This window comes from Anabrus simplex, chromosome 1, assembly GCF_040414725.1.
Source record: "Anabrus simplex isolate iqAnaSimp1 chromosome 1, ASM4041472v1, whole genome shotgun sequence".
In the NCBI taxonomy this organism is placed as follows: Eukaryota; Metazoa; Arthropoda; class Insecta; order Orthoptera; family Tettigoniidae; genus Anabrus; species Anabrus simplex.
In genome coordinates this window covers 244877149-244904627 of record NC_090265.1, presented here as the reverse complement: position 1 = coordinate 244904627, position 27479 = coordinate 244877149, and the positions used below count along the sequence as shown (strand labels likewise).

Sequence of the window (27479 nt, the reverse complement as noted above, 5' to 3'; positions counted from 1 at the left end):
GTGGTTCACGTGATATATGTTCAACAGGTATTGATGACGATAAATTAATTGAATATTTGGAACAATGCAAAGTGAACGCAGATGATTTATCGGATAGCGATAGTGAATTTAGTTCAGAGAGTAGTGATGAAATTATACCAGACATGCCCCCGGGATCACTACAGCTAAAGAAGAGGTGTTTATTTGTTTCTAATGGCAGTAAAGCTACTGTCAATACTGTGGTTGATGAAACTAGTGATGGCGATGATGATGATGATGATGATGATGATGATGTCTCTGGAGAATATTTTGTGGAAATTTCTTCCAATGAACCTGACAACATTCTTCAGCCTCCTATTTCGTTCATGGAACTTCCTGGACCTAAACATGCCCCTCCGCCTGATTCTCCGCCCATATCTTACTTCAATTTATTTTTCACTTTTTCTTTGCTAAACCTTATAGTCACAGAGACCAATTGCTACGCTGACCAACTCCTTACTTGTAATGAACTGTCACCCAATTCCCGCTCTCGATGTTCGAGGCACACTACAATTGATGAAATAAGGGCGTTCATTGCTGTCATCATGAATATGGGACTGATAAGAAAACCTACCATTGTTTCGTACTGGAGTACTGTAGACCATTTCATTACCCCTTGGTTTGGTGAAATGTTCTCAAGGAATAGGTTTCAGCTTCTTTTGAAATTTTTTCATTTAGTTGACAACAGTAAGCTTTCTCCTCCTGGCTCTCCAAACTGTGATCCCTGTGCTCGATTCCAGCCTCTTGTAAATCATGCTAATAGGCTATTTAGACATCATTATGCTCCTCATCAGCAGCTATCCATAGACGAAAGTTTAGTTGGAACTAAATGCCGTACACAACTACTCCAATACATGCCGAATAAGCACCATCACAAGTGGGGGATAAAATTTTGGATGTTGTGTGATGCAATTAGTAAGTATTGTGTTGGTTTTTATACCTACCGAGGAGCAAGATCCACTGAAGACAGAAACAAAATCAGAATTAATGGACTGGCCTGTAGTGACGAAACTTCTGTCTCTAGAGAATTATTTTATGAAAGGTTTTCTCGTTTACGCAGATAATTATTTTACGTCAATCACTCTTGCAAAACATTTACATTCAGTTGGAACATTTATTACCAGCACTATACGAAGAAACAGGAAGGGCTACCAGATGCTGTAAAAAAGCCATTTAAATTAGTTCATAACAAATATTTCAGACAGGGGCCAATTTTACTAGTGGGATCCAACCAGAAAAAATCTCTGAAAAATCAGGTGGTGGTTATAAGTATACGCGGAGCTGCAATAGAAACAGAAGTGCCTGCAACTGCTAGAAACATTAATCAACCCAAGAGGAAACCTAATGTGATCTCATACTATAATCTTTATATGGGAGGGTATTGATACATATGACACGATGGTGTATTTTTATTTAGATGAACGTAGAACTTTCAAATTCTGGAAAAAATTTGCATTCAATATAATTTTGAGAATGGTCTTAAATGCTTATTTGATGTTTTTAGAAAACTGTAACGGAAAGAAAATGGCTAGGCTCCAGTTCTACTCCAGTATAATTGAATCTTTGAGTACTGAATGGTTTGAGAATAGACAAAAAATTATCACGAATATTCCTGTGTGTGGCGTAAAACTTTTGTCAGGTAAATTGTATGTAGCTCTCTGCAACAGAGGAAGAGGTCGTGAACTGTGTGCATCAAGTGAGATAAAGGCCTGCATACTAAATGTGCAGCTCTTCATAAGTGCCCTAAATAAACAAAATATATTTAAAGTTCTATTTGAACAAAACACACAAATTTTTTAATGATGTTGCGTTACGCTTTTTATTGTTCCTATTAGTGTTAGTAATAAATGATTAGTGTTAGTGATAAGTGATTAGTGTTAGTGTAAATACCCTTAAGTGCTTCAGCAGTGGTCTCAAACTTTGAACAACATTATATAGCTGGTGATGAGTCTTCTTCTCAACAATTTTCAGTGAGTAAATTTATTTTGTCATTTTCCTTCTTTTTACTAGTGACATAATAAATTTGAATTTGCATTTTTATTGTTTTTCTTTTTCTCGTTCAGAGTAATTACTATAATTCTGTTCAGAAATAAATTCTCTATCATTATGTAAATGCCAGTCCCTGCAGGTCAAGTGTAGTGTGCCTGCCTCTCACCCAGAGGTCATGGGTTTGATTCCCGGACAGGTGAACGATTTTTACCTGGGTCTGAATGTTGGTTCGAGGTACACTCAAACTAAGTGACCCTAAGTGAATACAATCGAGGAGATATCTGAGGCTGAGAGAGCTACCTTGGTCTAGAAAACCAAGAATAATGAACGAGAGAGTTCGTCTCACTGACCATGCGTCACCTCGTAAACTGCAGGTTTTCGGACTGAGCAGCGGTCGCTTAGTAGACCAAGACCCATCAGGGCTTTAGTGCCATACTGTAGATGTTTTAATTACGCATATGGTATTGTATTGTAAATTTAAAAAAGAAATAGTTATTGGAACCAAAAACGAGAAAAAGGGTTTTCTGTGAAAATAAAAACTATAATCTCAAGTATTATTTTTTACTTTTTAATAACTGAGAACTATTTTTATACAATCTAGTCCACACATATAAAATTTCAGTATTCGCCATACATCGATATATACATGAATTTTAACGGTGATTAAAATTGTCTTAATTTTATTAGTGACATACATTTGAATTTTTAATTTTTTATATTTTTTATCTTTCCCGTTCATTGTAATTATTTTATAGAATTATATTTAGAAATAAATTCTACATTATCACGTATATTCTTTTGCATCGTAGATGATATTTTCAAAGTAGATATTGAGAGAGAAAGTGCGAAAATGTTTTTCTCTTCTTAAAAACAAACGTTATCAACAACCATAATATCAACAATAATACTTTCTAATTCTTTATATCACTCTGAATCAGTTGTTTATTTTATGTAGTCAATGTGTAGAAAATTTCTTGCCGGTATTTGCCTTACACCGGTAGATATACGCGAATGTTAAAATGCATGTATTTCCACTAAAAACGGCCTGGCACTTTACAGTAGTACAGTAGAGGCGGAGCTCTGGCCTCTTCCAGTTGATGGTGAGTGGCCGACCAGATCGGCTCCTGGCTCCAAGAGGCCATACGCTGAATGTCACTATCTTGTACAACTCAGGGCTCTGAACGTAATTCCTGGAACCTTTCATAGGGTCGCCTATTAAATTCCATTAATGTTTTCGCATAAATTTTGTGTTTCTTCTACTTTAGTTTTCCATCTATGCAGTTGTTGTTCGTCCGTCAGTCAGGTTAATTTATGTTTTATGGAAGACCATGATCTTTGATTCTATTTCATATTGTGATATTTAGATCTTCCTGGTAAACGGCAACAGCCATTTTCCTTTCTGTTTTCAACAAACGATAATATTATTGTCTGCTTCCGCTTTGGACTAGGATGATATGAACCTGTCCCCTCTAATTCTTGTGTGTTTGTGTTGTTTTCTGTAACCTCGTTGTTACACACAAACACAAATTGAAAGAAAGGTAAATGATGATGATAATAATAATAATTATAATTAATGCAGATTTAAAATGTTTAGACGCAGTCAAGGATATTAAAACAAGCGCACATTTGCACAAGAAAACAACAAACAGTAACGATCAGGTTAAGCAACAGGACAGCTAAGGAAAGGATTAGTGGAAAGCGGCTAGGAACCATTCCAGGCGGTGAAAGGTATTGGCAATGCTGAAGAAGTGAAATCAATGGTGATTTCATTTCAATGTACAGTTTACTTAATAATTTAAATGGAAATAGCATGCAAATGTGGTCAAACGAAATTACACTTTAAAACAGGAGATAATTCAAACAATAATTACAAAATTACCCAGAAGGTTTGAATTCAGTTACTTTATGTAACTTTATGACGGAACATCTCACACAATGTTCAGTTTTCATGGTGTAATATTTAAATCACATAATACTGTCAGAAAGAATAAAACGTAAGTAACATTATACAGTCAAAAGGATATATACGGAAGAAAGGAGAACACAACATTTAAGATTATTATCCTAGTACAGAGCACCTTTAGGAGGCAGCCCCCTCAAAAACACTTCTGAGAAAGGGTGCCCGTTCTAAATGTGAATACTCGAAGATGACACAGAACTATGAGACACCCCCAAAGGGGAAATTTACAGTTTACAATTACATCAAGAGGCGTTGAACACACAATTTACAAAAACAAAAGAAATGGGAACTGTCTCTTAACAAATATGACATGACTTGCCGTAATGGCTAAGTCATATTGAGAAAATTTGGCGACTGAAGGAAAAATGGGCAAACTCCAGCAAAAACAGAAATTAAACGGAACATGACATTTGAAGATTACTAGCCGAAAAATGAAAAAGCTAAGTGCTTACCTGTTGGAGGGGCCAAGAAGACCCGTCACGTGGAGAAGGCAACCTCTCCCTTCAGCGGTCAAAATTACAAGACGGCTTGGAAGAACTTGGCTCTTGCCAAGCGCTCCACTACTGGAAATGGTGACATCGTGAAACAATCAATAAGCGTCCCTTATTTTATGTCAAATCAAATCAAATCAAATCAAATCAAAATCTCTTTATTTGCAAATGAGGTGTCTACCTCGGTGGCAAATGGTACACTAAAATACATTATTGTCAAGCACTAAATATTAAATTAACAAGAGAAGAAAATTTTTCCTATAATACAATATTATACAATTTACGCTAACAATGTTTTCTATTAAACACACAGCTCATCCTTAATAAATTTATATTGTTTACAAAATTCTAATTATAATATCTCCTGTACTACTTACAAATATAGTCAACTGATATACAGTATGTGGAATTGCTTCAAATGATACTATAAAACTGGTATAACATTAATATTTACATTGCATTTATTTATTTACTTTTTTTTTTTTTTTTTACCCGTTCTGGATCCTAAGTAGCATAACGACCTGCTGCGTCTTAACCAGAGCCCCTTTTGCCACCACTTTTCAGAGTTCCTGAAGGGCCTTCACAGCTACCGTAGCGGTCCCAGGGCCCTCGAAGTCCCCACTGTACTTCACCCCTACAGGCAGTCTCCTACTTTGGCTGTCCAAACTCCTTAGACCAGGGGATGGAATTAATTTATTCACACACATTTTTTTATTTACAATAACCTGCACCGGTCAAATGCCCTCTAACACTTCATTTATTTTCTCTGTTGCTGTTTATTCTCTTCTTGAATATCTGTACAGATTTTGGAAAAGGATCAAACACTACCCCTGGTAAACTGTTCCACTCCTTCACACCCTTCCCAATGAATGAAAATTTACCCCAATCGCTTCTGCTAAAATTCCTTCTAATTTTATATTTGTGGTCAGTCCTGCCGATATAATTATTTTCCAACTGAAGCCTCTCACGGATATCTCCCCATGCTGCTTCTCCTGTATAGGCTCTATATAATCCTGTAAGTCTAGTTTTCTCCCTTCTCTTACTTAAAGTTTCCCACCCAAGTTCCTTTAACATTTCTGATACACTACTCTTTCTCCTGAAATCCCCTGTTACAAATCTTGCTGCTTTCCTCTGCACACTATCTATTTCTTTTATTAGGTATTCTTGGTGAGGATCCCAAACACTGTTTGCATATTCCAATAATGGACGAACCATACTCAAGTAACTTTTTTCTTTTAATTCTTTGTTGCATCCTTTAAGTAGCCTCATTATGACATGTAATGATCTGTATGCTTTCCCAACAATGTCATCAATATGACCCTTCCAGTGCAAATTACTTTCAAATCTCACACCTAAGTATTTGCACTTGCCATCTTTTGGGATAACTACCTCATCCAAAGTATATTCAAATTCAGTTTTAAAGCTCCTGTTTGTAAAAGTTGTAACAGTTGATTTGCCTCCATTAACCTTCATATTATTTTCTTCAACCCATTGTTGGATACTTTCAAGGTCCCTTTGTAATTCTGAACAATCCTCAATGTTGTTTATTTCTCTATAAACAATTATGTCATCTGCATACAATCTTATTTTTGATGTTATATTGTTCCCTAAATCATTTGCGTATATTAAGAAAAGTAACGGACCGATTATACTACCCTGTGCAATTCCCTTCCAAACTTTCTCTTCCTGCGATACATTATTTCCTACTTTGACTTTCTGAACCCTTGAATTTAGAAATGTTTTTATCCAACGTGTAACCCTTACGTCCAATCCTATTCCCTCCAATTTCTTTAATAATATTCCATGTTCCACTCTATCAAAGGCTTTGGAAAGATCTATGGCTATGCAATCTAACTGACCTCCTGAATCCAACTGATCTGATATGTCCTGCTGAAATCCCACCAGTTGTGCCTCACAAGAAAATTTCTTTCTAAATCCATACTGGCTCCTCATGAACCAATTTTTATCATCACATATCCCTCTGATGTACTTCGATATTAAACTCTCCAGAATTTTACAAACTATACTGGTCAGGCTGATTGGTCTGTAGTTCTCTGGTTTCCTTTTATCACCCTTTCCTTTATAAATTGGTATTATTATAGATTCCTTCCATTCCTTTGGTATTACACTATTATTTATGACATAGTCAAAGAGAAATTTTAAATAAGGCACTATGTACCACCCCATTGTCTTTAATACCTCCCCAGTAATTTGATCACTTCCTGCAGCTTTTCCTTGCTGAAGCAGTTGGATTTCTCTGAAAATATCTTCGTTTGTGAATGAGAAGCTTCTTGTTTCCCTCTGTCTCTCTCCCTCTCTATCTTCTGTTTCGGTTTCCAACTCTTGACAATCATCGACTGAATCTCTAAATTCCCTACTAAATAGGTTTGCTTTCTCAGTATCTGTTAAATAGTGTTCACCCCCTTCTCCCACCATTGTAGGAATTTGGACTCCTTTTCCTTTTTGATTCCTGATATATGAATACAGCTTTTTCCATTTCCCTTTGTGGTCATTACCTTCTTGAAGTATGCCATTCATATAATTCTCTTTTGCTTCCTTTTTCACTCTATTCAGTTCCCTCATTAGCTGTTTTCTAGTTTCTCTACTCTCCCTACCCTCTTTGATTTTCCTGTTTACTATTCTACACTTTCTTTTTAATTTTCTTATTTCCCTTGTATAATAAACAGGGTCTGAGGTCATTTTACCCTTCTTAACAGGTACAAATCTCTTCTCTCCTTCCCAAATAATTCCTTTAAATTTAGCCCATATAGACAAGAAAGTTTCCACCTTTTCAATACAAATTTATTTATATAAAAATTCAATCTACAGTACCGGTTTCGACCTTTTTACATACGGTCATCCTCAGCTGTAAACTATTACCTTCACATAAGTCAAGTTTTATTGATTTGCTTTGTCCATTATAAAAGTCATGATATGGAGTATGCTTATGTTCTAATTGGGCATACTTAAAGTTAAAATTGACTATATACACAATCTAAAATAACTGTGGGTGAATCTTTTTAGGCCTAAAAATTGTGTAGGTGAATTATTATTAAATATGCAGGTACATTATCATTTTTAAATATGTACATGTTGAATGGCATGTTAAAATATACAATTCATGTTAAAATCTGTTACAATAAATAGGAACACTTTGTTAAGTTGAGTTTGGCGTCTTGCATTCGTCGAATGTTCTTATTTTTCCAGTATGAATGGAGAATGTCCGTATTTCATTCGTGAGCGGTGTTCTTATTTTAGTCCTACTATAAATTATGCTTATTCATTAGTTTGATTGATGGACTTCTTCAACCGTTGATAACAAGTTTGATGTATGGCCAGAGGTAGTTGTGTGCAGCTATGGTCAAATAATGTCAGAAGTATTGGATCTAGTATATTTTTCGGTAAGTGTCAAATGCAGAATGGTGGGTCTTTCTGGTCTGGTCTGATAAATCAAGATCCCTTATTTTCCTTCGTCCGCCAATCGCAAATAGTATTATTATGACCAATAATGGCTCATCACTATCTGCTGATTAAGTAGCTCTTGTAACATCGAGAAATTTCCAAACTAGTGCAATATGATGCAACCAGAAACTCCAGGAAGCATCCTACCCGATCCTGTGCGTGTGCTACAGTATGTCTCACAAATATTTCATCTTACCTTTGAATGTTTTTAAGATTAATTTTTCACAATAATTAAATCATTTTGAAGCAGTTTCTTAACCAAACACTTCCACATATTCCCACACACAGGAGACACAAATAACAAATAAATAAATGAACACATGAATTAACATACAAACTTCTAAAATTCCCCACAGCATTCCAAGTCCAAATAATCACTACATTTTCAATAACTAATTCAAAATCAAAGTCTATTTCTTCTCTGGGCTTAAAGTGGTCATCTCTGTTGTTGATGTATTATTCATAGTCATCTTCATTTATTCTAGTGTTTTCGTGTACTTTCAATGTGTTGAAAATGGCTTTAGCTATGATTACTTCCTGTCCACATTTTCTGTTTCCATATATCATCTGTCTTTAAAGAATTGATATGTGTAGTGGATTCACTCTGTTGTCAGTTCCATAACTACGTAATTAGACTAATACCCTTCAGTGATGCTACTATAGATTTTTTTTTCATTTAATATAAACAGAGAATTGATGGTAGAATGAGTTCTTGGTTCAGGGTTCTTACAGGGGTTAGACAAGGCTGTAATCTTTCACCTTTGCTGTTCATAGTTTACATGGATCATCTGCTGAAAGGTATAAAATGGCAGGGAGGGATTCAGTTAGGTGGAAATGTAGTAAGCAGTTTGGCCTATGCTGACGACTTGGTCTTAATGGCAGACTGTGCCGAAAGCTAGCAGTCTAATATCTTGGAACTTGAAAATAGGTGCAATGAGTATGGTATGAAAATTAGCCTCTCGAAGACTAAATTGATGTCAGTAGGTAAGAAATTCAACAGAATTGAATGTCAGATTGGTGATACAAAGCTAGAACAGGTTGATAATTTCAAGTATTTAGGTTGTGTGTTCTCCCAGGATGGTAATATAGTAAGTGAGATTGAATCAAGGTGTAGTAGAGCTAATGCAGTGAGCTCGCAGTTGCGATCAGCAGTATTCTGTAAGAAGGAAGTCAGCTCCCAGACGAAACTATCTTTACATCGGTCTGTTTTCAGACCAATATTGCTTTACGGGAGTGAAAGCTGGGTGGACTCAGGATATCTTATTCATAAGTTAGAACAGACATGAAAGTAGCAAGAATGATTGCTGGTACAAACAGGTGGGAACAATGGCAGGAGGGTACTCGGAATGCGGATATAAAGGCTAATTTAGGAATGAACTCTATGGATGAAGCTGTACGCATAAACCGGCTTCAGTGGTGGGGTCATGTGAGGTGAATGGAGGAGGATAGGTTACCTAGGAGAATAATGGACTCAGTTATGGAGGGTAAGAGAAGTAGAGGTAGACCAAGACGACGATGGTTAGACTTGGTTTCTAACTATTTAAAGATAAGAGGTATGGAACTAAATGAGGCCACAACACTAGTTGCAAATCGAGGATTGTGGCGATGTTTAGTAAATTCTCAGAGGCTTGCAGACTGAACGCTGAAAGGCATAACAGTCTATAATGATAATGTATGTACTGTCCGACTCATTGGCTGAACGGTCAGCGTACTGGCCTTCGGTTCAGAGGGTCCCGGGTTCGATTCCCGGCCGGGTCGGGGATTTTAACCGTAATTGGTTAATTCCAATGGCACGGGGGCTGGGTGTATGTGTTGTCTTCATCATCATTTCATCCTCATCACGACGCGCAGGTCGCCTACGGGAGTCAAATAGAAAGACCTGCACCTGGCCAGCCGAACCCTTCCTGGGACATCCCGGCACTAAAAGCCTTACGACCATTTCATTTCATTTCATTTCATGTATGTACTTGAATCATATAAATTTCTTTCTGACACTATTAAGTACTTTGCCTGTCGGGTTCGTGATAGGATCGGTATTTTACATTTACAATCAATTGGTGAAGATAAATGGAGGGGAGTATTTTTTGATAGATCTTCAATCTCCACGTGGGAAGTGTTGGATGTGGAAAGAAGTGGACAAATTATGAGACAAGGGGGTTTATGCAATTTTTTAAAGCTGTGGACTAGACATATACTGAAGAAGAAATGAGTCCATTGGGTTGAGAGAGTGAGGATTATACTGATGAAGTTGGGAAGCAGAAACAAGCCCATTGGGGGCTAAGAAGAACCTACAATATGCAGTGATCATTTACTGTTTGGTATAAATTGCAGGATGAGGATCAGGTAGAGAAATATTTTCATACAGAAGATATTTTTCCAACCAGTGTCACATTATGACATCCATAGCATTTGAAGAGTGTTTCAGTGCCATATCTACCTATTTTAAGATACATTGAAAAGTATTTCAGCTAAATATTCAGCTAAAAAGGAACATAGTTCAAAGGCTAGCTGACCATCCCTATTATTATTATTATTATTATTATTATTATTATTATTATTATTATTATTATTATTATTATTATTATTATTATTATTATTATTATTATTATTATTATTATTATTATTATTATTATTATTATTATTATTATTATTATTATTATTATTATTATTATTATTATTATTATTATTATTATTATTATTATTATTATTATTATTATTATTATTATTATTATTATTATTATTATTATTATTATTATTATTATTATTATTATTATTATTATTATTATTATTATTATTATTATTATTATTATTATTATTATTATTATTATTATTATTATTATTATTATTATTATTATTATTATTATTATTATTATTATTATTATTATTATTATTATTATTATTATTATTATTATTATTATTATTATTATTATTATTATTATTATTATTATTATTACGGATATATCCGTGGTAGGTAGAGGTGAAAGAAGGTGCGGGTGTGAATGGGTTTCAAGCTACGAAATTAACGTGCAAGGTAAAATTAATTTAAAATTTAACTAGGTTATATTTTCTTTTCAAAAACAAGAGATAACAATCATAACAGGTACAGAGTAGCAAAAAAGTAGGTACAATATTACTGGGTTCGGGCTCAGTGCCCTTACTTCATAACTCTTGGGCAATCAGCCCCGCCTTACTCCAAAAAAAATTTTAGCCAAGGGGCAGAAAACCCCATTCATGCCCAGGAGCACTGGCTCCAAACATTACACATAAAGCCTGCACGAGGCATACAGAAACAAATTTCAAAGAGCAATCCGCTCTCAAAATTGTAAGCCTATCACAAGGCCACACCAAACTCTACCTTCAAGCTGTCCTCTAAGGACGTATTTACAGGGGTAAAATACCCAAACTACGGAGGTCTATTACATGAAAAGAAGGTTGATTACATGACCTCTAAAATAACAATTTGAGAGGAGGCGAACTTGCACTCCTAATACACCTTGTTTTTTAAAACCTAATCTGGCTCTGGGCCACTAACGCAAGGGCTAATCCCATACTACAGAGGTGACTTAGAGAAGAACACTTTACATTACATAAACGAAGAATAGTTTGAGAAAATAAGTTCACCTCAAAACAAATGTGAGTGGGAGCTCGAGAGGGTTAGCACTCTCTATCCCAATATGTAGCTTTACAAGAAAAAGATGAAAAGAGTAATTACATATTAGGAAAAGGTTACATGATGGAAATGCTTCGAACCCGCCGCGAGTGTTAAACTGCCGACCTAGCAAGAAAAGAAGTTATTAATAGGCCATTACCTGGTGTTGAACGGCTGAAGAAGAAAGAGGCGCTTCCCGCCTCCTGCTATGTACTTAATACACTGAAAGATGGAACAGAAGTGGCCCGGAGACCCCAAAATCAGCAGTTTATATACTCTCGCGGAAGTTTCTAGGCGTTAGGGGAAAGAAAACACCCTCCCACAAAATTTTTATTGGTTCGGGAAAAGAAACCCCTACCCAGATGAAGAAGAAACACATTATTGGTGGAAAATTAATTAAGGAAATTCGGGGTTGGCTAGATCCAAAACAAGGGGAACAAGAGGGGTATACAGCCAACTTAAACAATAACAGAAAGAAATTTAACAAGAAACAAACTTTTGAAATAAAATTTTCTCCAACAAAATAGTTCTTTGACTCCACACTAGGTCGCACTATTGTTGATCTTCAGTAGTGTCCTCTAGAAGAGAAAGTTCACACTTCTTACTTCAAGCGAAACAAAAACACATCAAAAGTGACATAGTTCAAAAACTCAAAATTTTCCACGTGGTGACATCTTCTGAGAAATTAGTAGATTAATAGTGTAGATAAAGTTCGGACTTCCTCCAGAAGAGGAGTTTCAACTGGCGCAACTTTTAAATAAACAGAGTAGAGGTGTACCGCCCGGTACAGACCTCCCCCCCCAAAAGTTCCTCCAGGGGTGACACATGAAATCAGTTTGAAACAAAGTCCAAGTAATGATGTTGATACGAAGATAGATAGCAGAAGCATTTACAAGATTTCTTAATTCAGTTTCAAAATGTTGTTGTTGCAGGTGAACGAAAGTCTTTATGTTTGTAGAATTTGAATTTCTGAAGATAAACTTTTAATGCTTAAAAGGTGAAGAAAAATTTTGCAATGTCCACCAAATATTGTTGTTGAATTCCCAAGTGTAGTTATTGCTTATGGTGACTGTCCATGTAGTTGATGTAGATTGAGTCGGATGGCCAGACCGGCCGTTGCAGCTTGCGTCCAACGGAGGCCGCTCGGACCCCTCAAGTACCCTGAGATACCGCTCGCCCGCACTATGAGGGGAGCAGAGGTGTTGAAGTCCGCCGCGCCCGCGGTGAACAGATACAGGCTGCGGGCATGTAGTAGGTCGTGCGCCGCACATCAGCCTTGGCCGGGAGGAGAGCTCCGGTTCGCCGTGCACATGTCGTCTTCGCTGGAGAGGAGGGGGCCCATCCCCCTCCCCAGATCTGCACGGCGCTGCGCGGCTGCGGGGGCGCTGAAACATTAAAGCTAGGCGGCAGAATTGTGTTGGGCTATCATCTTCTTTGAGGGTACAGGCTTGTGGAGAGGTTGAGGGGCCAGCGGCGTGTAGATATCCATGGCATTTACTATTATGAAGCCACAGTGTAAGGTGAAGCAGGAGACGGGAGCGTGGTAATGGCCGTGGCAAGAACAGGATGGCAGTTTAACGGGTCGGGGCAGGTTTTACACAAGGCTTACATCTAAAACCAAAATATTACAGAAGGGGCAGAATGCCTTAAAAGTGAAACTCAAAAAAAAAATATAACCTTCATATCCTTTCAAAATAATATGAAGCAAGTTAACACAGAAATTACACCGGTTTCACCTGGGACAGGTGAACTCTAAATATCCTCTCGGTGGCTGGATTACTTAGCAATAAGGTAACCGGCGTAAGAAAATCGAGAATGATACAAGGCCCATGAAATCTGGGGGCAAGCTTGCCCGCGGGAACAAAATTTTTGACCATAACCTGGTCACCTACCTTCAAAGTGGTGGGTCTCCGTCCACGATCATACCTTTCCCTAACCTTTTCATGAGACACTTTAAGATTGGCTTTAGCCTTCTTCCAAAGATCTTTAATGTTATCCGGATCTATTGTCTCGGGTAGAATGTCATTCAAAGACCAGAGGTTAGAGAGCGGCGAGTTGGGAACAAACTTGAACATCAAGGAAGCTGGAGTAAACTTGTGAGATTCATGAACCGCCGAATTCAAAGCAAAAGCTATCCAATGCAGGGACGTGTCCCACCTGGAAGGATCTTCATGATGATAGGCAATGAGTGCGGACCTGAGATTACGGTTAACCCGTTCAGCCAGAGAAGGTTGAGGGTAATAAGCAGAAGTAGTTACATGAGAGATGGACAAGTCAAAACAGAATTTACGAAATAAATTTGATGTGAACGCCTTAGCATTATCAGATACAATATATTGACACGGACCAAAAGAAGCAAAAATAGAATTTAAGCAAGTAATGGTTGACTGAGCGGTAGCCAGCTTAGTCGGAAATAACCAGGAAAATCTTGTAAAACCATCTACACACACAAAGATGAACTTGTTGGCATTGCCCTTTGACTGGGGGAAGGGTCCCACATAATCAATATACAGGCGTTCCATGGGGCGCGACGCTTGATGAGAAGACAAAAGGCCTACTTTAGTGGACATGGTGGGTTTACTGAGCAAACAAGATTTACAAGCTTTTACAAGTTCACGCATTTCACCGTCCATACCTTTCCATATGAACATTTCACGAATCTTTTCACGAGTTTTAAAGATTCCAAGATGCCCCCCCAATGGGGTCTCATGATAGTATTTGAAGATCATAGGTACAAGAACCGCTGGAACAACAACTTTCATCAACTTATCATGCCTCGAAGGGCAACATAGAACACCATTCCTCAGAACATAAGGGACAGCATGTTCCCCAGAAGAAAGGGTTTCCATTATCGGAGCCAGCGTAGGATCTTCACGTTGGTATTTCTCGATATCCCTAAAGAGCATGGGAGCATCGGTTAGGATGGCATTAACCTCGGATAGTATGGACTCGGAAGGTGATGAACTGTCGACCGGTTCATGGGTTTCGACGTCGTTATGAAACATACGGCTGAGTCCATCAGCAACAACATTTTCGGTACCTCTGATATGTCGTACATCAAATTGGAAAGCAGAAATACGGATGGCCCAACGGGCTATACGACCAGTACGACGCGGCCTACCTAAGACCCAGCTTAAGGCTTGATTATCTGTCTCCAGGTCGAATTTGACATGTTCCAGATAGAGACGGAACTTTTCTAAGGCGAATAAGACTGCCAACCCTTCGAGCTCATAGATGGAATACTTGGCTTCTTGAACCGATAGAGTCCTAGATGCATAGGCGATGGGACGCCTCCCTAGTTCAGTCTCTTGAAGAAGGACTGCAGCTACAGCTGACGACGACGCGTCCGTTTGGACGATGAATTTCTTCGAGAAATCAGGCATAGCAAGTACAGGGGCATTACAGAGAGCTAATTTAAGATCTTCGAAAGCGGCTTGTTGAGAAGGTCCCCACTCGAATTTGATGCCTTTCCTACGAAGAAGGTTTAAGGGCGCCGCTCTATTAGCGAAGTTAGGAATAAACTTCCTGAAGAAATTCACCATACCAATGAATCTAGTGATACCTTTGATGTCCTTAGGAGGTTTAAAATCACGGATGGCCTGTGTTCTAGAATGACCGACAGCTACCCCATCGGGTGACACAATATGCCCTAGGAATGACATAGAGGGCTTAGCAAAGGCAACCTTGGACAACTTGACAGTTAACCCAGCCTTACGAAGGCGATTCAGAACTTCTCGCAGATGATCTAGATGTTCTTCAAAAGTCTCGGAAAATACGACGACATCATCCAAGTAGTGATATAAGTACTCAAATTTGATGTCGGAGAAGACCCTATCTAGTAGCCTAGTGAGCACAGCTGCCCCCGTGGGGAGCCCGAAAGGCACGCGGTTGTATTCGTATAAGTTCCAGTCCGTGGCAAACGCTGTAAGATGTTTAGACTCTTCGGCAAGGGGAATTTGATTATAGGCCTGATTCAAGTCCAAGATGGTGAAGAACTTGGCCTTACGAAACCATGAAAAGCAAGAATGAAGGTCGGGAAGGGGCACAGATTGCAACACCACCTTCCTATTGAGAGCCCTGTAATCAATGACAGGCCTGAAGCCTCCTTGGGGTTTCGGGACTAGAAAAATAGGCGAAGAATACGCTGACTTAGAGGGCCTAATAATACCATCCTTCAACATCTGATCGATGATTTCTTTCAGAGCCTTCATTTTAGGTGGAGATAGCCTATACGGTGGAAAACGGACAGGAATCGAATCCGTAACCTCAATTTTGTATTCAATAAGGTCAGTAACACCAAGAGTATCAGAGAACACCTCGGGAAACGACTGACACAGTTTGCGAATACTATCAGCCTGCTCCTCAGGTAGATGTCTAAGGTCTAACAACATCTCATCCTGGGTAGGCGAAATAGATGAACAGGATACAGAATTACACTTTAACAAGGGAATTCTACAATTGGACGCAAATTTGAATGTGCACGACCTACTCTGGAGATCGAGCACAAGACCAGTGTGAGAAATAAAGTCAGCTCCCAATATAATGGGGCAAGACAATTGCTTGGCCACAAACAATTTAACTTTCCATGTAAACTTAAAAACACGAATTTTGACCAGTAAGGAACCTAGAATTTCTAATGGAGATGAATTAGCCGAAACGTATTGAACAGGAGAAGAGACATAGTCAGGAAGTTTACAAACAGATTTCAGTTTAGAATACCAATCAGCCAAAATAATGGAACAAACACTGCCTGAATCTAAGAGAGCTGTTATAGGCTCGTTATTTAACTCAATCTTAAGAAAAGGAACAGGTGCGGGGGTATCCGCCGCAATCCTAAGACACTCTTTAGGGCATTCAAAAGATGAATTTGAAGGCTGGTCGTTCTCTGCATTTACAACCTGTTTACTAGGGGCTGAGTCTCGGGAAGATGGATTAGTCGGCTCAGCCGACGCCACTAGTCACTTTTTATTATTGGCATAGCTGGAATTTGCACCAGAAGTTGAGCAGGAGGGGGTGCTATTTGAGTTTGGGCAATTCTTGGCGATATGTGAGAAGGCCCCACACTTAAAACAGCCTTGTGATGACCCTGCTCCATTCCTTGTCCCACTTGACTTGATCAGAGGACACTTATTCCGCAGATGGTCAGGCGACCCGCAAGCATAACATTTACGGGGATTGACTGGTCGGCGAGGTGGAGGCCGAGTGTTACTAAAGGAAGGCGGGGGTTCTTTCGCGACACGCAAAGAATCGGCGTATCTAACTCCTTCCGCTGAGACTGCCAATGCTTCAAGTTCCGAGAACGTTTGCGGGCACGCCGCGAAACACAAATATGACCTATAGGATGGTGAAATACCTTCCACAATAGCTTGTACAATTTGATCCTCAGGGAAGTGAAGAGCAAACACCCTAGTATAAAACTTAATATCTTGGATGAAGTCTGCCAGGTTTTCATCCAAGCGCTGTACCCGATAATAGTATTTCTGAATAAGGGAGGACCTGGCCCTAGCCGGGATGAAGTTAGCTAGCAAATGGGCATGGAAATCCTCAATAGAAGATTGCTCGGCGATGGCTCTAACTATTTTGTCAGATAGGACACCAATAGCATAAGGATAGGTAATTTGCAAAATTTGACATGGGGAAAGAGAAAACACAAGGGCATGATCCTGAAATTCCACTAGAAATCTTAAAAATGAAATTACGTCACTGGTGGTGTTGACGGAAAACTTAGAGATACCTCTAAGCAACATTGCCAATGGATGAGGCAAGCTGCTGAACCCAGGTGACATAGTCGTTAAAGGTTTCAATGGCAAAGAAGTTAATTCAGAGCGGATGTTACTCAATGACGCACGGCGTTCAGATTCGTTGTTCGATGAGGCAGAGATAGTTTGAGCAGCAACGGTTATCCTATTGACTTCTCCCTGAGGAGGCTCTTCCTCGTTACCTACATTCACCGCGGCGGGTTGATCAGTTTTGGGAGGAGCTTCGCCGGTTAGCAATTGAGTGACCTTATTAGACAATTCAGAAATAGTTTCAAGGAGCGTATTAGCGTCCTTCCTCTGAACGTCATTCACCTTTAGAGACAACAGATCATTAACTCTATTTGCAAAGTGATACAGCCTGCCTTGCACACGCTTAATTTGATTAGGAGATGGATCGTTTTCATCAAAAAAGCTGACTACCGATGCTAGCCCAGTAATATTCTCGACAATCGTGGAAAGAGAGTCATCAATTTCTTTCTCTCCCAAATTGGGGATGGAAATGGGCAAATCAAGGGACTCTCTAAGCTTGTTAGTATCTATTGCAACCGTGCCTCCAGATTGAACGTTTCTGATAGTTAACTCATATATCAACTCCTCTTTGCGCAAGTAGTTAAGGAGGAGAACATCGCGAGGGCCGGGCATGATGACAGAACAATTTTGAAAAACTCAAAAAATTCCAGCAACTGAGAAAATTGTTAGAGTTCGAATTAAAGCAATGTTTAGCCGTCAAAAGGGGCTAAATTGAGACCCATTCAACCACGCTCTGCTACCACTTGTTACGGATATATCCGTGGTAGGTAGAGGTGAAAGAAGGTGCGGGTGTGAATGGGTTTCAAGCTACGAAATTAACGTGCAAGGTAAAATTAATTTAAAATTTAACTAGGTTATATTTTCTTTTCAAAAACAAGAGATAACAATCATAACAGGTACAGAGTAGCAAAAAAGTAGGTACAATATTACTGGGTTCGGGCTCAGTGCCCTTACTTCATAACTCTTGGGCAATCAGCCCCGCCTTACTCCAAAAAAAATTTTAGCCAAGGGGCAGAAAACCCCATTCATGCCCAGGAGCACTGGCTCCAAACATTACACATAAAGCCTGCACGAGGCATACAGAAACAAATTTCAAAGAGCAATCCGCTCTCAAAATTGTAAGCCTATCACAAGGCCACACCAAACTCTACCTTCAAGCTGTCCTCTAAGGACGTATTTACAGGGGTAAAATACCCAAACTACGGAGGTCTATTACATGAAAAGAAGGTTGATTACATGACCTCTAAAATAACAATTTGAGAGGAGGCGAACTTGCACTCCTAATACACCTTGTTTTTTAAAACCTAATCTGGCTCTGGGCCACTAACGCAAGGGCTAATCCCATACTACAGAGGTGACTTAGAGAAGAACACTTTACATTACATAAACGAAGAATAGTTTGAGAAAATAAGTTCACCTCAAAACAAATGTGAGTGGGAGCTCGAGAGGGTTAGCACTCTCTATCCCAATATGTAGCTTTACAAGAAAAAGATGAAAAGAGTAATTACATATTAGGAAAAGGTTACATGATGGAAATGCTTCGAACCCGCCGCGAGTGTTAAACTGCCGACCTAGCAAGAAAAGAAGTTATTAATAGGCCATTACCTGGTGTTGAACGGCTGAAGAAGAAAGAGGCGCTTCCCGCCTCCTGCTATGTACTTAATACACTGAAAGATGGAACAGAAGTGGCCCGGAGACCCCAAAATCAGCAGTTTATATACTCTCGCGGAAGTTTCTAGGCGTTAGGGGAAAGAAAACACCCTCCCACAAAATTTTTATTGGTTCGGGAAAAGAAACCCCTACCCAGATGAAGAAGAAACACATTATTGGTGGAAAATTAATTAAGGAAATTCGGGGTTGGCTAGATCCAAAACAAGGGGAACAAGAGGGGTATACAGCCAACTTAAACAATAACAGAAAGAAATTTAACAAGAAACAAACTTTTGAAATAAAATTTTCTCCAACAAAATAGTTCTTTGACTCCACACTAGGTCGCACTATTGTTGATCTTCAGTAGTGTCCTCTAGAAGAGAAAGTTCACACTTCTTACTTCAAGCGAAACAAAAACACATCAAAAGTGACATAGTTCAAAAACTCAAAATTTTCCACGTGGTGACATCTTCTGAGAAATTAGTAGATTAATAGTGTAGATAAAGTTCGGACTTCCTCCAGAAGAGGAGTTTCAACTGGCGCAACTTTTAAATAAACAGAGTAGAGGTGTACCGCCCGGTACAATTATTATTATTAAATGAATCACATTGACGATGTCAAAATTAAAATCGTTGTCCAGCTTTCATTCTTTCATTCTTATCTCTGGTGATGCATAAGTGGTTGCTTTAAGAATTTTGAAGCATGTTATTGTCATTTATTTATGTATTAGGCTGATGTGGTACTTTGAATTGACTTGGTACTGTTGGCTGTTAATAAATTGTTAACATATTTCAGTTGATCTATCACCAATTTGTAATTATTTAAATTCTGCTACTTAGATTGAATTGATTACAGGTGTTCGGGCAAGTTACATGCGGCATGCTTATGACTTTTATAAGCCAGATTTATCTTCAGAATATCCTACGGTGGATGGGAAATTGTCAATTCAATGTTACTTAAGTGCCTTGGATCATTGTTATCAGCTATATTGCAAAAAATCAAGAAAGCTGTATGGTAAGTATGTTATTTTTTATATTTAGGAGAGAATAAGTATGATGGTGGGTAAGTGAGTTATGGCGATAAGAGTGAGTTCTGGGAATACAACAGATTTGTGTATGCTATCCATTGAGATCAAATTATAAATTGTAAATGCTTGAGTAATTCAAACAACCTGTTTATTTCTATTCTCTTATTTCAGCTATCTGGCTCTCCATCATCCTATTCAGCATCCTTCCCTCTTCTATTGTCTTAACATGTCCAAACCATCTAAATTTATCCCTCTCCCTTTTGTAGTAAAGCTTTTCCACTTCGATTTCCTTCCTCTCATCTTCATTTCTTACTCTGTCCTTCCTTGTCTTTCCTATCATACTTCTTAAAAATTTCATTTCACTGGCTTGGATTGTATTCTCCTGTCTTTTCATTAGTGTTGCCCAGGTTTCTGCTGTATATGTCATTGGTACTTCCTTCCTCCACACCAGGTTTCTCACGCTCCTAATAGAATGCATTTTCCTTTTCAATCCTTTTACTGATCTGCATGCCCAGCCCTGCATCCTGCATCAGGTTTCCTTTCCAAGTACTTGAAGCTATCCACAGTGTCAAGGGTTTATCCATTGATGTTTTAATTCCCTTCCCTTTCTCCTCTGGTCAACATCATTGTCTTACTCTTTTCCACGCTGATTTTCATTCTATAATTTTCAGTGATCTCACTCTACATGTCGAGCTGTACTTGTACTTCCTCTCTGTTTGCTCTCCACACCACAGTATCATCTGCAAGCAGCATTACCATCTGCTCCCTCTTCTCCCTCACACTTTTGTCCATAACCATTATGAATAATAGTGGTGACAGCATACTTTCTTGCCGTAATCCAGTTTTATTCCAAAACTTTATTCCCCGCAGAGGATGGAGGATGGTTACCTGGTTGTACTTCCTCTTAAAACAACAAACACCAGCATCACCACATCCTCTCCTCCCCCTCCAACCTCCCTGGGCATGTCTCTGGACACTCCTGCAACATTTTTTGTACTTTGCTTGCACATATTCCATCATTTGGTTTTCAATTTTGGCTTCATAAATGGAATAAAGCTGTATATCCCTATTGGGTGTGTGGGAATATGCCACAAACTATCTATCATGTGGTAATGGAATGTCCATTACCTAAGTTCAAGGGGTCATAGAGGAGATACACAGAGCCACCGACAAAGCTGCCATCTGGATATCCTCACTGGATGTGTTGCCCTGAAGATTTCTTGATTGTAGTTTTTGTGCCTGATGTTTAATTATAACTAGGGCCCGGATTTTTAGGTTTTAACCTATTTTTTTCCTCGCTATTTAATTCACAAATTTTGATATATTTGTACGTTTCACACTTCCTGGAGCAGAATATGTGAATTTCATTGCACCTAAAAAAACCTAAATGAGGGGTTGACACCTAAAATAACCTAAATAGCTGTTTTATCTTCTTCAAATAAAGAATGTTATTTTCCCTGCATTGTAAAATTATTTCCACCGCAATTACAAGCAGTAGGACGGTGGTAGTTCATGTAACTACCGTTAAATGCAGCACATCCCATGCTTCCCACTACATATGTTATATCTGGTGGCTCCTTGATGCATCTGATAGGTCAGGAGGAACGTAAACAGGTTCGTCTCCAGTCGTTCATAGAGAGTACAGCCTGCAGAGTGTGTGGTGACTGCTTCCTGAAATATTTTCTAACCGTAATTGCTGTATAGTTCCAGCTGGGGAACTTGGCTGTCTGCTGCTATTTACTATGTTGAGCACCTAGAAGAAATTAAAAATGTCGTCAATGACTTGGATGAAACAGAATCTTCCTGCATCGCAAAGGCCAAGAAATCGCTCGAGTGCCCGACACTCGTCGCTTCCCTAGCATATATTAAGACACATTTTTGTTTTATACCAGAAGCTATTCTCCAGTTGGAAGGTGCAACCTTGCCACTCAAAGATTCCCTGGATATCATTGGCAATGTTTCCAGAAGAGAAATACCTGGGACATTGGGAGTGGCATGTTCTTCGAAGCTGCAGAAGATTCTTTAACGCAATCCTGGTTTTGAAGATATGAAAGTCATCAATTCAGTATTACAGGGTGAAAAGTATTCAGAAAAATTACCCCTACAACCTGCTGCATTAGCATCTGTGTAATACGTTCCAATGATGTCACGTTCCCTTGAAAGAACTTTTTCGTCATATAAGAATGTGTTACGTGACTACAGGAAATCATTTACGCCTGACAATTTGGGTATGTACGTTGTTATTTATTGCAATGCCAAAAAATAACTAACAAAGGAAAGAGATCAGTGTATTCTTTGTGTATTTTTATGAATATGACAATGTAAACTTTTGTGAAATAGTACCTAAAATAACCTATTTGAAGAATTCAAAAAACCTAAAGTGAAGGTTTATGCCACCTAAAAATCCAGGCCCTAATTATAACACATCAGCTATTTAAGCAGGTCTGTAATTATTCACTCATCCTTTTCTTTGCCATACAAAATAATAACAAATACTAAAAGTGGAGAGATGGCATGGAATGACATTAGTAGACAAATAAGCTTTAATGGAGTTTCAAAAAAGTAGGAAAGTTCACAATATGAAGATAAAGTTGAAATATAAGAGGATGAATATTTTTGTATAGGAAAAGGAATTAGGGGTTGGAATAATGTACCAAGGGAGATATATGATAGACTAGCTGATGTACCCATGCTTTGCTACGGGATTCTCAAAGACTGTGTTTGTAGTTTTCCTAACTGAAGTCAACATAAGTCATTACAAAAACATCAGTAGGAATGTAGTGATTAAAAGCAATGTTACCATATAAAATACTCGATCAAATTAAAAAAACGCACATTTTCTCACTTTTAACAAACAGTACTACGGTGCCGATCTAACAGTCCGAAGTTCCAGAGCTGGGATGACTAGGCCGCAGATAGCTGTGAACACTCCTCTGCCATTTCTCCGTTAATCCACGCTGCTCATTCCAGTCAGTGCCTCAGAGTAAGGATTGAATAGCTGAAATGCTATGATTAATCAGTGTGTTACGTATCAGTAGTATCAGAAAATTTATGAACCAGAGGAAAGCAATGGCATGCTAAAGAGAGAGATCTAACTCCCCAGCTAGTTTCAGCCAATATTCAGGCAGGCTGTTACACTCGGTACGACCAGGCGAGTTGGCCTTGTGGTTAGGGGTGCACAGCTGTGAGCTTGCATCCGGGACATAGTGGATTCAAACCCCACTGTCGACAGCCCTGAGGATGGTATTCTTTGGTTTCCCATTTTCACACCAGGCAAATCCTGTTGCTGTCCCGTAAGGCCAAGGCCGCTTCCTTCACACTCCTAGCACTTTCCTATCCCATCGTCGCCATAAGACCTATCTGTGTCGGTACGACGTAAGGCAAATTTAAAAAAATACTCAGTACGAAGCAGTAATCCTATCTATTGGAGATGAGTGGCAACAGAAGACACAAAGCACATCACAACAAACAATGGTCAATGTAATGTTATTGTTCATCAATTTTACGAGCTTTCTACCTATATTGTAGGCCTTCACATTTAATTTTCTTTCAACTCTGTGATATCAGGGCGCCTTATAAAAATTATTTATAACATAGACTGTAGTTCCATATTCTCTGACTTTACATACTGATTTTCATTAAATTCAGTTTACCCATTTCCTCGTGACTCGGTGCTGTTATGGACTTAGCAACAAATATCCAAATTAATGAATATCTCTGTTAACATAGCCGGTATGGTAACAATGTATAAGACATAAATGATCTGAAATTTAATTCTATATAACTTTAGTTATGTAGTATTTATCCATACGACCACTAATAAAATAAATATTTGAGAATTAAATTTTGGGCCTTCCCCTAAACTACCAGTTCATTCAGCGTGAATAAAATTATTTATGGCTTAGATTATAGCAACTTATTCCCCAAATTTTCATGCCGATTTTTATTAAGATAGAACCATGAGTAACATAAATATTTTACATTAAATTCTAGGCCTTCCCCTAAACCACCATTTTTTTCAGCATGAATACAATTATTTATGGCTTAGATTATATCGACTTATTACCCTGACTTTGCATACCGATTTTCATTAAGATATCACCACTAATAACATAAATATTTGATAATTAAGTTTTAGGCTTTCCCCTAAACTATCATTTCGCTCAGCGTGAATAAAATTATTTATGGCCTAGATTGTAGTGACTTATTCCCTGACTTTGCATACCAATTTTCATTAAATTCACTGTGGTCGTTTTGTCGTGATGCGTGTACATACATACAGACAGACAGAAATTACGGAAAATTAAAAAGTACATTTCCTTGTTACTGTGGACACGACTGATACATAAATACCATCCTTTTTAAATTCTGAGCAATGTACAGAAAAATATCTTATTTTATATACAGTAGAGTTTCGCTCATCCGACGTTCACTTATCCGACATTCCGTGTTATCCGACACTGGTAGACTTAATTTGAACATTTGGTGGAGACTAAATTCAGGGAGACCCGGTGTGGAGGGTACGACCGTGGGACAAGCACTGGCCTGACCGCTGGCGGTAGGTCTGCTTTTTTTTTCTTTCTCAAGGACAGGTGCAACATGTCTTCAGTCATTGTTCATTGTAGTATTGGTTGGGTGCGGATGTTATAGTTTTCATATCCTCTGTGAGTATGGCAAGTAAACGGAAGAAAGTGATTGTTTCTATGGAAGACAAGTTGAGTGCATTAAAGAGACTGGACAAAGGGGAAACTCTTCAAAAAGTGGCTTCAGATTATGGTGTTGGATGTGTTACAGTGCCTCCCGAAGGTATCACCACCTTGACGAAGGCAAAATATATTTTGCCGGGTGTTTATTGGAGGCTTGCGTGGTCAAATGATCCTTAGAGCTATGCCGGTGGGAGCATCTGCTCCTGGTAGGGCCACCCAAGCCGGACAGGTCTAAGGTGATGATCCAGACTAAGAGTGATACCCTGGTCCTCCAGGTTGGGGGTTGAGCGTAGGGTTAACTCCCCTACCTCATAAAAAAACAACTGTTACGGATACCTTAAGAATGAATAAAGCAGGACTGGAAAACTTGGTGACGAACCGGCGAGAAAAATGGCTAAAGAGAAGGAAAAAGGATATTATATTAGCAACGTGGAATGTTAAGACATTGAAGAGACCTGGCAAGTTGAAAGAATTAAGGAATGAAATGGATAAGTATGGAGTGAAAATAGCAGCTCTACAGGAACTTAGATGGAAAGGGCAAGGGATGATGATGTCGTCTGGACAACATATCTTGATGTACAGTGGAGAAAAAGCAGGCAGTAATGGCACAGGATTCCTCATACATAAGTCGGTAAAGCAATGCGTGATCAACTTTACTCCAATCAATGATAGGATGTGCTCTGTGAGAATTAGGGCAAAATTCTTCAACGTAACTGTGTTTTGTGTGTACGCCCCTACTGAGGAGGCAGAAGATGAGAAGAAAGATGCATTTTATACTAAATTGGAGGAAGAAATTAATAAAGTTCAAAGGCATGATGTGAAAATTATCCTTGGAGATTTAAATGCAAAAATTGGAAGAGAAGAGGTGTACAAACACTTAGTAGGGAAGGAAAGCCTGCATGAAGTAAGTAATGATAACGAATTGAGATTGATTGATTTTGTGAGTGGAAAGCAGATGATAATTGAAAGTACTTGGCATTCACAAGGAGACCTGGATTTCACCAGATGGTGTGACAAGAAATCAGATAGACCATGTTATCATAGACAGTCGACATGCATCAGATATTATGGAAGTTAGAAGCTGCAGAGGTACTGATGCAGATACAGACCACTATCTTGTTAGAGTCAAGTACAGACAAAAAATAGATTTGGCAAGAACGGAAAAAGTAACAAGGAAGGCAAAGCACAATATTGAAGGTCTAAAAAATGAGGAATTGCAAGAGAAATACAAAAAGAAAATGGCTGAATCTTTGGAAATAAAAAGGGAATTATGGGAGAAAGGAGAAGTGGAAGATAAATGGGAGATACTGAAAACAACTATCAGTAAAGTTGCAGATAGTACCCTGGGAAAGAAGAAATTGGTAAAGAGAGCAGAATGGTTTGATGAGGAATGTTCAACATTAATCCAAGAGAGGAATGATGCTAGGAACAGAATGCTTCAAAGGTGAACAAGACAAACAGTAGAAGAGTATAGAGAGAAACGAAGAACAGCAGATAAGATATGTAAATATAAGAAAAGAGCTTTTGAAAGAAAGAGAATCGAAGAACTGGATGAAATGAAGGATAGAAACGAGGTACGAAAGTTCTATGAAAGAACAAAAGACCTTAAGAGAGGATTTCAACCAAGAGCTGTTTTCTTCAAGGATAAAGATGGAAACCTTCTGGGTGATAAAAGCAAAGTGCTTGGAAGATGGCAGGAGTATTTTTACGAGTTACTCAATGGAAATAATGAAGATGATAGAGAGGAGGAAAATATAAATGTTGATGGGGAAGAAAGAGAATTGGAAGAGGAATCAGTAAAACAGCCAGACTTAGAGGAGGTCAAAGCTGCAATTAATGCATTAAAGAATAGAGCCCCAGGTAAAGATGGAATGGAGTCAGAGCTGTTGAGATATGGGTGAGAGGGAATAGAAAAGGCTGTTTATGAATTGATTAAGGAGGTTTGGACAGAGGAGGAAATACCCAAGGATTGGACATTGGGTATAATTTACCCAATACATAAAAAGGGAGATAAGGCAGTATGTGGAAATTATCGAGGGATCACCTTGCTGGATGGAACGTACAAGGTTTTTGGTAAGGTACTAGCCTTAAGATTGGAATTATGGATGGAAAGAATATTAGGGGATTACCAAGCAGGTTTTAGAAAACATCGCTCTACTCTGGATCAGATATTTATATTACGACAAGTGCTGGAGAAATTTTATGAATATGAAAAACAGCTACATCAGCTGTATGTGGATTTTAAACAGGCATATGACAGTCTAGATAGGAGTAAAATTTACAAGATTATGAAAGAATTTGGAATCCCAAGGAAATTGATTAGATTAACAGAAATGACTTTGAAAACAACAGTATGCAAGGTGAGAGTGGAGCAAGATCTGTCAGAGGAGTTTTTAGTGGAGAGAGGACTAAGACAGGGAGATGTACTTTCCACACTGCTTTTTAACCTAGCATTGGAAAAAGTAATCCGTCAATTGCCCATCAACCCAGGGGGAACCATTTTGAACAGATTAGTACAAGTGATAGCATATGCTGATGATGTAGCAATAATTGCAAGAAATGAAAGAGCTCTTGAAGAGAGCTACTCAGTATTAGAAGAGAAAGCACGGGACCTAGGACTAGAAGTGAATATAAACAAAACAAAATATATGAAGATGGGAGATACAGAGGGAGTAAGAGGAAGGACCCCAGTAAGATTAAATGGGAAGGAATATCAAGGAGTCACATCTTTCAAATAT

General features: G+C 38.5%; 1 protein-coding gene across 4 annotated transcripts in view; it reads left to right on the top strand.

Moving 5' to 3' along the window:
* Hmgs (hydroxymethylglutaryl-CoA synthase) overlaps window positions 1-27479 on the top strand; it is a 245140-nt gene that overhangs the window by 129792 nt on the left and 87869 nt on the right. For all 4 annotated transcript variants that reach the window (XM_067141585.1, XM_067141595.1, XM_067141613.2 and 1 more), the window contains exon 5: window positions 19864-20022. In XM_067141585.1, coding sequence (XP_066997686.1) covers window positions 19864-20022 — 159 coding nt within the window. The remainder of the gene's footprint in view (window positions 1-19863; window positions 20023-27479) is intronic.